The sequence below is a fragment of the Cervus elaphus genome, chromosome 19 (genome assembly GCF_910594005.1).
Source record: "Cervus elaphus chromosome 19, mCerEla1.1, whole genome shotgun sequence".
Classification (NCBI taxonomy): Eukaryota; Metazoa; Chordata; class Mammalia; order Artiodactyla; family Cervidae; genus Cervus; species Cervus elaphus.
The window spans coordinates 46,453,101-46,467,286 of record NC_057833.1 but is presented as its reverse complement, the minus strand read 5'-3'; the positions used below and the strand labels follow the sequence as shown (position 1 = coordinate 46,467,286).

Sequence of the window (14,186 nt, the reverse complement as noted above, 5' to 3'; positions counted from 1 at the left end):
CATGTGTCCCAGAACAAAGAGACCCAGAAGTTCTTCCTTTTCTAGCCCATCTCTTGATGATTTGTGTTTAGAGGCAACCGACTTGGTTTTTATCTAGATGCTTGTTTAACAAATCTGTATTTTAATGGTAAAGGTGAATACCTTTTTAAATAGCAAGAAAACCTAACAATCTGTCTAGCTTAAAAATAGAAAAGCATCTAATCATTTTCTCAGCCTTGGAGAATTAACTTAAATTTTTTGAAATAGAAGTTCTAAACATGTCTAAATACAATTTTTAGTGCTTTGTATTAGTATCAATGAAAAGGTAGAATCTCTATCTGCTAATAGATTAATAACTAATGTTTACAATAGAAATCATCTCACATGTAACTAATTTTAAAATAATGACTCAAATATTGTTTTACCTTTCATGCTTGATGAGAATTTTTGCTTCCTTTTATGAATGGCTTTTGGCTGTGATTTTTTTTTTTTTTTTTGTAAGTCTTCAGGTCTTTTATTGTTTTAATAAATTAGAATTAGTAAATATGCTATACATAGGTTAGTTTTTTCTTCTGAAGAAGATTGCAAGTAAAATGTCAATTAATTTACAGTAATGAGCAGAACAATATAAATAATTGGGTGACTCATTTTTAGTAATAACTTTGATTTTTCTGCTAAGAAGTATTTTACATGAAAGTAAGGCCAAGTGAATTGGCGACAGTCTCCTATTTGATATCATTTCTAAAAGGATGATATAATTTTCTGTTTTGCTTTACAGATCAAATGCTTGTTGAATTAGGTGCAGAAAGGTTGACAACAAAGCACCATTTGTTTCGGTCTTTTATTGTATACAAATGAATAGTCTTATTTATAATATAAATTTATTTCTACTTTATAACACAAGCAAATTATTTTGGGGGAAAGCTTTAGTTATTTTTGGGGAGGCTCAAAAAGCTAAATTTTTATTTTTTAAAAAATTATTATTTGATAATGGCACAAAGTATAACAACTTTTGTTAGGGTATAAATTTCTGACGTAAAAATGAATAAAAAATATAGTAGTTTTATTTTCTTATTCTGTGGTTTTAAAATTGCCTGAAATTTTTAATTTCAGTAGTTGTCTCATTGACATCAGTTTATATAAAGCAAAACAAAACAATGCTCTTCTAAAAACTTAATTACTATAAACTGATTTTCTAGTGCTTTCTCAAATATTTTGTTTCTAACAACAAATGAAATAAATTATGTTTGTGAAAATGTAATCTATTTTATATTTATTTAGACGCTGGTTTTCAATACAGAATAATCAGTTGGTTTACCAGAAAAAGTTTAAGGTAGGTGTTTTGTTAAGTAATTAAGTGAAAACCCATTGAATCCTCCAGTTTTTATCTGTTCCTCTTGTTATAGCACTGAAGTTCGTAAATATATATATGTGTGCAAAATTATCATTTGTTAGTTTTATGTTTGGATATGTATAATAGGACTCAGGAGTGGAAAGTATCAACATTGTTTACTGAATTCTTAATTCCTGTCTTTGAGATGGATTGTTGTGTGTCTCAGGATTACTACTTAAATTTCTTCACATGTTTCTTTGTCCATTTGTGAGACAGGAATTCCCTAATACTGTTTTGGTGCTAAAGGAAAGGTTGCGTTTAAGAAATACCACCTTACGACCAAAAGTGGTAATAGAGAAGGGTTAACAATTACATTAAAATATAAGCTTGAATTAATTTAAATAGAAACTTCTAAATTTGTTAATATTGTTTTTATCTATTTGTTTTCTTTAGCCTGATTTTAAGAGTGAGGTATTTTCATTTAATGGAAAGGTATAATGAGATTATATGTGACTTGACAATGTTAAAGATAATTAGAGAAAAGAACTATTAGTTAATTGATGATTTGATTTTTACCTAATTAACCTTTATGAATAATATGTTCAACTGTAAATTTCAAATACCCACCTACTTTCCTCTTGAGATGACATAATGTGAAATTTTACTTGCTAGGTTCTATGGTAGCAGGTTTATTTCATACAAATTCTTTAACTATTCAGTTCATGTTTTTTTTCTACCCTGATAAGCTTGGTTTTGAATAAAGTACTAAAAAATGATTAAAAAAATTCTCATTTTCTTAGATATTTTAAGAAGCATGTATAAGCTTTTTATTTTTCTTTCAGTTATTAAAACTAGACTCGTGAAAGGCTTCTTTTTTGGAGGAGAGTGGCTTTTATTATATGTGAGTGGGAATCAGGAGAAAAATCGATTTGAAAGAAAATGGAAGAAAATTAACAGGAAGCTAACATTTATTGAGCACCTGCTAATTGACTGTGAAGTGTTGGACTAAGTTTATATGAACTATTTCATTTAATTCTTATACAGCAGTTTTATGAGGCAGATAAAATTAATAGGACATAATTACCTTTATACAGAATTAGTTATATCTATGTTGATAACTCCTATTTCTGATCTAAAATAAGATCAAATATAAACCTTTAAAATTAGACCATTTATTCCAAGTACTGTTTTTTTTTCCAAGTACTGTTTTTAAGTATATTTTTATAGGTAGTGATATTTAAAGCCTAGGCTGATAAATACAGGAGTTTTGTTTCCTTGTTGTAGGATAATCCCACTGTGGTGGTGGAGGATCTCAGGCTCTGCACAGTGAAACATTGTGAGGACATAGAACGACGATTCTGCTTTGAGGTGGTCTCTCCAACAAAGTGAGTGGTTCTAAAGAATTTGAGAGTTGTTTTTGTGTTTCTATAGGTTGTCTTAAAGAACTTTCCAGAATACAGAAAGATTTGTTACAGTTGTGACTGTAAGAGCTAGAGGAAAAAAGTGTTCTCAAATTAAATTTGAATTATGAATGATCACACACATATTAATGATTACAAGTCAGATATTTATGTAACTTTTATGCAGTATCATAGTCCTTAAATTCTGATGATTACTATGGCTATATGGAAACATTTTAACTGTCATGGTAATGAGCTGAAGTCATATATCAGATAAATTTCTTTGATAACTTGTTGTTTCATATGTCTACCCAATGAAAAATATTAATGTTATTTTATGTGGCAAATTTAAAGTTTTTTTTTTTAATACACAGAATAGGTGATTTGTTTTCAGTAGGTAATTTATTTCATTGGCTTCTTGATTTCTTTATGAACATACTACCTAAAGATAGTGAAATAAAACCTTTCAACACATTATTTTTTGTTAGAAAATTATTATATAGCAAAGTTGACAAAAAATAAACCTTATTTTTTGGGTTAATTTAGTGTCTGAGAAAAAAATGTTATTTCCTTTTAGAAGTTGTATGCTTCAGGCAGATTCTGAAAAACTGCGCCAGGCATGGATTAAGGCTGTTCAGACCAGTATTGCTACTGCTTACAGAGAGAAGGGTGATGAATCAGAGGTTAGTAAACAGTATTGCAATACAAAGTGATATTTTGCCAAAGTTTTTCATTTTAATTGCAACATTGCATGATTATAACATTCTTTTTTTATGGAGGACGATTTTTTGGTATTGAAATGGGTTTTATTTTTAAAGTATACACTTAGTTTCTTGTTTATTTCTCTTGACTTTTCCTTTAATTACAGTATTTCAGTGTATGTTTAATCCAGTATTTGAATATGTGTCTCAGGTATTCTGATGCAAGTATTTTTCCTCAAATACTTTATTAATCTAATAAAACAGTGAATGTGAAAGGTAAACACTAAAACTGGGTGAAGAGCAAAAAGAAAGCTCATTATTTTTTAGTTGAAATCTCCCTGGAGAAGATAAGCTGAATATAGAGTCTAGGGTTGTAGTCTGGCATTAGCTACCCAGTGAGTTTACAGACTCTTTTGAGCAAGGCCTTGAGTGAGTCTTAAGAAATGAAAAATGTCTTTATTCTATCCTCACATTTGTTAGTTTGGTTAAGTGTGGAATTTTTAGGTTGGTAGTGATTATTAAGAATTTTAATAGAGTTTTAATATTAATAAGAGTTTTAATTTTAATAAGAATTTAACAGAGTTGCTGTTGGAGTCTTTCTTGTTAGCAATCTTTACTATTCCTCCTCTCCAATTTCTTTGTTTTCTTTTTCTGAAATCTTTGGACTGGTCTTATGATTCTCTTATTTTTTGTGTGGTTTTTTTTTTTTTTGCTCTGCAATCTGGGAGATTTTAACAGTTAGTCTTCCAAACCTTCTATTGAATATTCCAGTTGTGCTCGCACATATTAATTTTGAAGAGTTTCTTTTTGTTTACTGAACGTTTATATACATCAACCTGTTCTTTTTGTCGTGCGTGTGTTAAGAGTTGTGTTTATTAAACTTGACTGCATAGTATGATAATACAGGAAGTCTTAAAAAATCCCGGTGATTAGGTACCACCCCAGAACAGTTGAATGGAGTTGGGACCCAGGCATCAATATTTTTAAAAGCTTTCTACTAATAAGTGATTTCTCTGTTCAAGCAGTGTTGAGAACCATTTTGTTAGAGGCTTTCCTTGGCTATCTTGTTTATCTGCTCATGGTTGCAAGTGCTGTAAGAACATAGGCTTTGCTGACTGTGAGCTTCACCGAAGTGTGGACCATTTGTTGAGTAACAATTCGAGTTAGGATCTTTGGAGTCTTTTCAGCTAAGATTCCCCAGAAAAGACTCACTGTTCTCCTGTGTATGGGTCAGTGGCTGGCTGGGAGTTAATTGCTGAGGGACCCAGCATTCAGTTATGTATGTGTTCATTTAATCCTGTGCTTACCTCCTTTTAGGTAAATGCCATCTAGTCACTTCTGTTTTCCTTCTCAGTGAATGAACCTCTTGTATTTCTTTGTATGTCTTTATATGTCTTGTCATTCTTTGTATGTATTCTGTGTCTTTGTAGTGAATAGTTCACTAATGGCAGCATTGGGGAGGGGACCTTTGATCTAACTTCTTCTTAATAATTTCTCCTACTTTTCATCCCCACTTCCAAGATTAACTGGTACAAATCCTTGAGCCTTTTGTCTATTACGTGATGTCAGTTGATGAACTCTTAGATTTTTCTTACTATTTCCTTAGAGTTTGCCTTGGTCTATTCTGTTACCATTCATCCAGCCACTTTGCAGCTCCCCAAATTTTGTTGCAGCTCCCCAAATTTTCTTTTCTTTTCTGTTATCCCTATTCTTGTGGATAAATGTTTTGCTTTTTTTTAAATTAAAAAACCTTAAGTTTCTACAGTTCAGTTGCTCAGTCATGTCCTCCATCTCTTTACGACCCCATGAACTGCACCACACCAGGCCTCCTTGTCCATCACCAACTCCTGGAGTCCACCCAAACCCAAGTCTATTGAGCTGGTGATGCCATCCAACTATCTCATCCTCTGTCATCCCCTTCTCCTCCTACCCTCAATCTTTCCCAGCAACAGGGTCTTTTCAAAAGAGTCAGCTCTTTGCAACAGGTGGCCAAAGTATTGGAGTTTCAGCTTCAACATCAGTCCTTCCAGTGAACACCCAGGACTGATCTCCTTTAGGATGGACTGGTTGGATCTCCTTGCAGTTCAAGGGACTCTCAAGAGTCTTCTCCAACACCACAGTTCAAAAGCATCAATTCTTCAGTGCTCAGCTTTCTTTAAAGTCCAACTCTCACATCCATACATAACTACTGGAAAAACCATAGCCTTGACTAGGCAGGCCTTTGTTACAAAGTAATGTCTCTGCTTTTTAATATGCTGCCTAGGTTGGTCATAACTTTCCTTCCAAGGAGCAAGCGTCTTTTAATTTCATGGCTGCAGTCACCATCTGCAGTGATTTTTGAGCCCAGGTAAATAAAATCTGCGGCTGTTTCCACTGTTTCCCCATCTGTTTGCCATGAAGTGATGGGACCAGATGCCATGATGTTAGTTTTCTGAATGTTGAGCTTTAAGCCAACTTATTCACTCTCCTCTTTCACTTTCATCAAGAGGCCCTTTAGTTCTTCTTCACTTTCTGCCATAAGGGTGGTGTCGTCTGCATATCTGAGGTTACTGATATTTCTCCATGCAATCTTGATTATAGCTTGTGCTTCCTCCAGCCCAGCATTTCTAATGATGTACTCTGCATATAAGTTAAATAATCAGGGTGACAATATACTGCCTTGATGTACTCCTTTTCCTATTTGAAACCAGTCTGTTGTTCCATGTCCAGTTCTAACTGTTGCTTCCTGACCTGCATACAGGTTTCTCAAGAGGCAGGTCAGGTGGTCTGGTATTCCCATCTCTTTAAGAATTTTCCACAATTCGTGGTGATCCACACAGTCAAAGGCTTTGGCATATCAATAAAGCAGAAATAGATGTTTTTCTGGAACTCTCTTGTTTTTTCTATGATTCAGCAGATGTTGGCAATTTGATCTCTAGTTCCTCTGCCTTTTCTAAATCCAGCTTGAACATCTGGAAGTTCACGGTTCACATATTGCTGAAGCCTGACTTGGAGAATTTTGAGTATTTACTAGCGTGTGAGATGAGTGCAATTGTATGGTAGTTTGAGCATTCTTTGGCATTGCCTTTCTTTGGGACTGGAATGAAAACTGACCTTTTCCAGTCCTGTGGCCACTGTTGTGTTTTCCAGATTTGCTTATAAAGTGCAGCACTTTCACAGCATTATCTTTCAGGATTTGAAATAGCTCAACTGGAATTCCATCACCTCCACTAGCTTTGTTCGTAGTGATGCTCCTAAGGCCCACTTGACTTCACATTCCAGGATGTCTGGCTCTAGGTGATTGATCACACCATTGTGATTATCTGGGTCATGAAGATCTTTTTTGTACAATTCTTCTGTGTATTCTTGCCACCTCTTCTTAACATCTTCTGCTTCTGTTAGGTCCCTACCATTTCTGTCCTTTATTGAGCTCATCTTTGCATGAAATATTCCCTTGTTATCTCTAATTTTCTTCCCATTGTATTTTTTCCCTTTATTTCTTTGCATTGTTTGCTGAGGAAGGCTGACAGATGTGGTCCACTGGAGAAGTGAATGGCAAACCACTTCAGTATTCTTGCCTTGAGAACCCCATGAACAGTATGAAAAGGCAAAAAGATAGGACACTGAAAGATGAACTCCCCAGGTCAGTAGGTGCCCAGTATGCTACTGGAGATCAGTGGAGAAATAACTCCAGATAGAATGAAGGGATGGAGCTAAAGCTAAACCAACACCCAGTTGTGGATGGGACTGGTGATAGAAGCAAGGTCCGATGCTGTAAAGAGCAATATTGCATAGGAACCTGGAATGTTAGGTCCATGAATCAAGGCAAATTGAAAGTGATTAAACGGGAGATCGCAAGAGTGAATGTCGACATTCTAGGAATCAGCGAACTAAAATAGACTGGAATGGGTGGATTTAACTCAGATGACCATTATACCTACTACTGTGGGCAGGAATCCCTTAGAAGAAATGGAGTAGCCATCATAGTCAACAAAAGAGTCTGAAATGCAGTACCTGGATGCAATCTCAAAAACGGCAGAATGATCTCTGTTCGTTTCCAAGGCTAACCATTCAATATCATGGTAATCCAAGTCTATGCCCCAACCAGTAACGCTGAAGAAGCTGAAGTTGAACAGTTCTATGAAGGCCTACAAGACCTTCTAGAACTAACACCCCCAAAAGATGTCCTTTTCATTATAGGAGACTGGAATGCAAAAGTAGGAAGTCAAGAAATACCTGGAGTAACAGACGAATTTGGCCTTTGAGTACAGAATGAAGCAGGGCAAAGGCTTATAGAGTTTTGCCAAGAGAACACACTGGTCATAGCAAACACCCTCTTCCAACAGTACAAGAGAAGACTCGACACATGGACATCACCAGATGGTCAACACCGAAATCAGATTGATTATATTCTTTGCAGCCAAAGATGGAGAAGCTCTATACAGTCAGCAAAAACAAGACCGGGAGCTGACTGTGGCTCAGATCATGAACTCCTTATTGCCAAATTCAGACTGAAATTGAAGAAAGTGGAGAAAACCACTAGACCATTCAGGTATGACCTAAGTCAAATGCCTTATGACTATACAGTGGAAGTGAGAAATAAAGTTAAGGGACTAGATCTGATAGAGTGCCTGATGAACTATGGATGGAGGTTCGTGACATTGTACAGGAGACAGCAATGAAGACCATCCCCAAGAAAAAGAAATGCAAGAAAGCAAAATGGCTGTCTGAGGAGGCCTTACAAATAGCTGTGAAAAGAAGCGAAGCGAAAAGCAAAGGAGAAAAGGAAAGACATACCTATTTGAATGCAGAGTTCCAAAGAATAGCAAGGAGAGATAAGAAAGCCTTCCTCAGTGATCAATGCAAAGAAATAGAGGAAAACAATAGAATGGGAAAGTTTCTAAAGTAGATTACAGATATCATGTCATTCTACACTAAATAGTAATTTCTGAATATTAGCTGTAACTCCGTCTATTCAGATGTCTCCAGTTGTCCTAAAAATGTCTTTTACCACCTGTTTTACAGAGTAGGATCTTTTTTGTAACTGGGCATTGCATCTAGTCCAGTGTTCCTTGTCTTTCAATCTAGAATAGTTCCTTTTTTTTTCCCCATGACTATGACTTGCTGGAAAGATTAGGCTTTCTTTTCCAGTAGAATTCCTTGTCATAGATTACAATATAGGTGATGTGTATACTTCATGTTGCAATGAGAGAAATACAATATTGTTACCCAACCATTGATAATGCTAAAATCTTCTTTGTGAAGATAAAGCAGACGTGTTGGATTAGGGAGATGACAGTGTGATCCCTTCATTGTCATGTTACATTTCCTTTCTTGTTCCCAGTCTATTAATACTTCATTGCTTTGTATAACAAATCTTTTTCTTACTTTAACCCTATAAAGCCTAGGCCCCATCAACCATTCATTTAATAGTTTTGTAGCTGAATTTGTAATTTTATTGGGAATTGCAAAATGATGATTTTCTAGTTCTTTCATCCCATATCCATTTATTAACTTGCATTCTTATGTAAAATAAAGTTTTCTTCATCAGTGGCGCTATTTAGTTAGTTTAATAAGAGATGCTTAAATTTTTGCTTTTAATTTTCACATTTGGTTGATTTATTAGCTACCTGAAGTGGGGACAGATAAATGTTTTGGGGGATATCATTATAAATTCATGGATTTTTAAAAACATAATGGGTCCCAATTAATTGTGGTAGTTACTCTTTTTTCACATTCAAATTATCACACCTTTGTCCAATAAGGACTCAGGTGATGCCTTTAAAAATTTCTCTATTTTTTAGCGGAGTTGTGAGAGGGAACAAATTTAGATATGTATCCAGATCATATTGATGAAGAAGCTAGTGGATGGCTGAGATAACTGTGTTAGCAGAGTCGTACACCAGAAATAGTAGGGATTATAAGAAAAATAGAGATGGGGCCAACCTAAAACCTACCTAAGTTTGTAACTTGAATAATTTTAGGAACTTTAAAATCGCAATAAAAATATTAGCACAGTTGAATTCCTAATAAATAAACACTATAGTATAGAGGACATATAGGACTTACCTTTAAAAATTGGTGAAGATAGCTTAAAGGACGGGTGCAGAAGGGTTGAGGCTTTGGTGACATGTGCAGAACACATAAATATCAGAGAGAATGGTGTAGTAAACACTTTCAAGTCATAGCACATGGCCAAAATGAGCCAGGAAGAATGAAGGATGGGTGTCATTTTCAGTCCCGTATTCCTTGAAGTGTCCAGCCCAGGTTCTCCTGTGTTACTGTACTTTACTTTCAGCTTCTCTAATTTGGTGCCAAAGCATTAGCTAATAAAGGAATACTGAGAGTGAACAAGCATCGTCTGTGCATTGACATCCTTTTTCTGTATGATAATTGCTTACGAGCTAATTCACATTATCAAATACGCTTGGATAACAGGTTTTATTTCTTTTTTTTTAATTTTAAAGTAATCTATAACTTACAGAGAAGTTCCAAGTAATACAAACAATTTTTCCCTTGAACTATTTCAGAGTAAGCAGCTAACATATTCTACATCACCCATTATTAATTTAGTGAGTTCTTTCCACAACTAGGACATTACTCCTGTATAATCATAATCAAGAAATGAGCATTGGTACATTACTACCATTTAATTCTCAAATGTCAAGTTTCAATAGTTGTCCCAGTAATGTTCTTTACAGCATAAAAATCCAGTCTAGAAGCACAGGTTTCTTTTAGTTGTCTTGATTCTTCAGTTTCCTTCAGTGTTAGTAATAGTCCCTCAATTTTACTTTGACCTTCTTGACCTTGATTGTATTGAAGATTGCAAACTTTTGTAGAATATCCCCCATTGTTGATACGTTTACTTACAAAGTTATTCTTGTTGGTAGGAATATTATATAAATGATGCTGTGTTCTTCTCACTGCATCCTCTCAGGTGGCCTGAGATTTTGATTTGTTCCATTTTTGGTGATGTTAACTTTGATCACTTGATTAAGGTAGTGCCTGCTAGACATCTCTACTGAAATACTGTCTTTGTAATAGTATTTTGTATGTATGGGAAATATGTACTTTGAGATGATGTAAATATGCTTTCCTATTCAAATTTTAAATTTAATTATATGAGGATACAGCCCTGTTTTAGTCAATGTATTATGATTCATTACTATCATTATTTGTTTTGTTGCTCAAATTGACTCGTTTTTCAGGTGGAGCCCTGGATTCTGTATCCTTTTGACATTTCCCCAACAGTCTTGAAGTTCTTCCCTACCTTCTAGTATGATGAGATGTTCTGAGTTCATCTTCTTGTACTTTCTCTGCACTAGCCTTGAAATCAGTTTCTCCAAAGTACACTAGTTCTTTTGCATAGGGGATAGTTTTTAGAAAGCAAGGTAAGGGAATATACATGTGTATATACACATTTACATCTGTACTACTTTATATATCTATCTATATTAAAACCATTAGGGTGCCTGTTGTCATCTCCAGTCCTAATGTAATACAACAGGGTTTGTTCTTTCTCCCTTTTCATATAAATAACTCCTTTGTCTGAAGTAAGAAATCTGACTTCTGTTTATTTTTAGCAGATTTGCTTATATGCTCAGTCCCCCTGTATGTGACCAGTATGCTTTCTCCGCTGCCGTTTCCCACCTGCTAGACTTAACACCTCACACTGGGCGGCCTTACTGCTTGGTGGTTCCTCTCTGTCTTCAGGCTCTCGTTTCCTCTGTTGGACTGTCTCCCTGTGCAGAAACCCTTCTTCTCCTGCTTGGGCACCAACAGCCTCCTTGGGGTCACTCTCATCTGAGGGTATGCTCCTCACCCAGCTCAGTCCTCTCTGTAATACCATATCCCCATGCTTTCTTTGCTTAGCCACACTTAACGGCTGTTGAATTGAGTTTTCAAGAAAGGCAAGATTATATTTGTGTGAATTCTGTTCTAGAATACTGGCTTATTAAAGTTGAAATGTTTTTAAACCAAAAGACTTTTTAGGCTGTATGTTTATTTGCATAGGATCCCCAAACTCCGTTTTTGTACTTGGTCATTATTGGTATAGTCTTTGCTGTGCACTTAAAAAATTAGTTTTTTGCTTATCTGCCACCTTTTGCTTTTCTCCTGGTTTCTCATGAGCTTTTAGACATTGTGCGTTATATTGTTGATTGACTCTGTAATTATAATTATGCATTTGATCTGTTCTTTAGTAAAAGGCCATGCCATTTTCAGTAATTCACTGCATTAATTGAAACAACTTGCTTGCAGTTCATTGAATACCTTGGAAAAACTTGGTATAAAATAGTATTTATTTTATTCTTGAGTCTTAGTAGTCTCATGTGTACTCTGTCTCTCATCCTGCATGCTAAATTCCTGTTCCTCTTTCTCTTTGCCTTTTTATCTTGTACATACAACCATTGTGTTGGGTTATTTTTTTATTATTAATGTATTTCTCCATATAAGACTAAAGGCAGATCCTGTATATTTTCATTCTTGAACCCCCAGTGTTTAGAACAGTGTCCTTCTTAGGCCCATAATAGGCCTTCAGATTGTTGATTGGAAGCTTTTGTTTGGAGCATGTAGTGTGCAATGTAGTATTACAGTCCTTTTTTGTTTTTTTAAATCTTAATTCTTTTAGAAGCTGGATAAGAAATCGTCTCCATCCACAGGGAGCCTGGATTCTGGAAATGAGTCGAAAGATAAGCTGTTAAAAGGAGAAAGTGCCTTGCAGCGAGTCCAGTGTATCCCGGGGAACGCCAGCTGCTGTGACTGTGGTCTGGCAGACCCGCGGTGGGCCAGCATCAACCTGGGCATCACTCTGTGCATCGAGTGTTCCGGGATCCATCGGTGAGTGTGCCCGCCTGCGGTGAGGGGCTTCTGGTCAAACACACGTGAGCTCTTGTGTCCGGATGGCTAGAGGACTTGCCCTCCTGCCTAACTTGGCTGCCAGTTTGTGTCTTTGTACCTTCTATGAAGTGGATAAAATTCTGGTTTGTGAAGTGATTTCGAGGACTTTGATTCACCATTAACGAGAAGATCTATCCCTATTTATATATGTGTTGAGGACTGTATTAGAGACTGTGTCACATTAAGATAGAATAATAACTTGCATAATGTGCAAATAGAGACTTGAAAGTTTTATGTATATTGATGCAGTCTTTTCTTTTTCCGACTTAGGAGTCTTGGAGTTCATTTCTCAAAAGTTCGATCTTTAACTTTAGATACCTGGGAGCCTGAACTTTTAAAGGTAAAATAAATATTGGCTTTAAAATATTTTATGTTTTCACATAAAAGGCAAGATTTTTAAAATTTATTTATTCTTTTGCCACTTGGCTATGCAGGATCTTAGTTCCCCAACGAGGAATCAAACCTGTACCCTCTGCAGTGGAAGGGCGGAGTCCTAACCACTGGACCACCAGGGAGTCCCCAAAAGTCAATATTTTAGAATCTGGATTTGCAAATGTATGAGTTTCTCAATGCTAACAGTGAATTAAATTGTACTGGAATATATCTGATGTTATTTTGGCAAATCTGGTGTTTTCTTACTGTCTTTTTTTTAAGTTCTAAGCTTAAGTAGCACTCTTAATTGTATGTCAGTTCACTTTTTCAAGGAAACTAGCACCCATGCATTTTTATGTTTTATCGAAAATTAGATTCTGTGCCTTAATTTTAATATTTTGTAATTATATAAATTTTTATTAAGAATATGAGATATTGTCATAGCTGCATAACAGATTGGTATATCATGTTATTATTGCATTATTTTAGCATAGGCACATTTGAAAATTTACATTTGTCAGGGGTAGTAGTCATCAAACTAAGACATCCTTTTTCCCTGTGTAAGGACTCGTATCTATGAAAGTGTCATAAATAATTTTAGATCACAACTGGGTTTCTAATAAGTGAAAGTAAAAGCTGCGCAGTCGTGTCCAACTCTTTGGGATCCCATGGACTCTATAGTCCATGGAATTCTCCAGGCCAGAATACTGGAGTGGGTAGCCTTACCATTTTCCAGGGGATCTACCCAACCCAGGGATTGAACCCAGGTCTCTCGCATTGCAGGCAGATTCTTTACCAGCTGAGCCACCAGGGAAGCCCAAGAATACTGGAGTGGGTAGCGTATCCCTTCTCCAGATCTTCCCAACCCAGGAATCGAACTGGGGCCTCCTGCATTACAGGCGGATTCTTTACCATCTGAGCTACCAGGAAGCCCAAGACTTTCAAAATTTATACTGATTGATAGTGTACCCATTTTAATTCCCACTGTTCAGTTTACCTGTTGTAAAAAATGTTAGCTTAAAGGTTGTAGTGTATTCTACATTTATTTCTGTATGAAAATTGTATTTCTTAATGCATTTGTGTTTTTATTTTAATCCATAGATAAACTCACAATCCTTTCAATTATGTAAAGTAAAAAAGTTTTCTTTGTGGAATTATTGTGTAAACCTCTAAATGGAAGCGATAAGTTGGCTCATATGATAGAGCCCTATTTCTATAGATTCTATAAATTGATATGAATTCAAAGAAGTAAGTGGGGGGTGGGAGCTAGAAATCTAATTTCTGCATCAACTGTGGGTAGATATGAACTCAGTGGATTCATTTTAGAAATTTTAGTTGAAACACATCTGTCTGATACTTTTTAAAAAATATTGAAGCAATATTTAGAAATGTAAATAAAATCTGAGGAGAAAATGTGTGTGTGTTAGTCATTCAGTTATGTCCAAATCTTTGCAACCCCATGGAATATAGCCTGCCAGGCTCCTCTCTCCATGGTATTCTCCACGCAAGAGTACTGGAGTGGGC

At 35.6% G+C, this 14,186-nt stretch overlaps 1 protein-coding gene across 3 annotated transcripts in view; it reads left to right on the top strand.

Moving 5' to 3' along the window:
- ACAP2 (ArfGAP with coiled-coil, ankyrin repeat and PH domains 2) overlaps positions 1–14,186 on the top strand; it is a 156,359-nt gene that overhangs the window by 122,192 nt on the left and 19,981 nt on the right. For all 3 annotated transcript variants that reach the window (XM_043873743.1, XM_043873744.1, XM_043873746.1), the window contains 5 exons: positions 1,261–1,312; positions 2,597–2,697; positions 3,290–3,395; positions 12,022–12,230; positions 12,561–12,630. In XM_043873743.1, the coding sequence (XP_043729678.1) occupies positions 1,261–1,312; positions 2,597–2,697; positions 3,290–3,395; positions 12,022–12,230; positions 12,561–12,630 (538 nt within the window). The remainder of the gene's footprint in view (positions 1–1,260; positions 1,313–2,596; positions 2,698–3,289; positions 3,396–12,021; positions 12,231–12,560; positions 12,631–14,186) is intronic.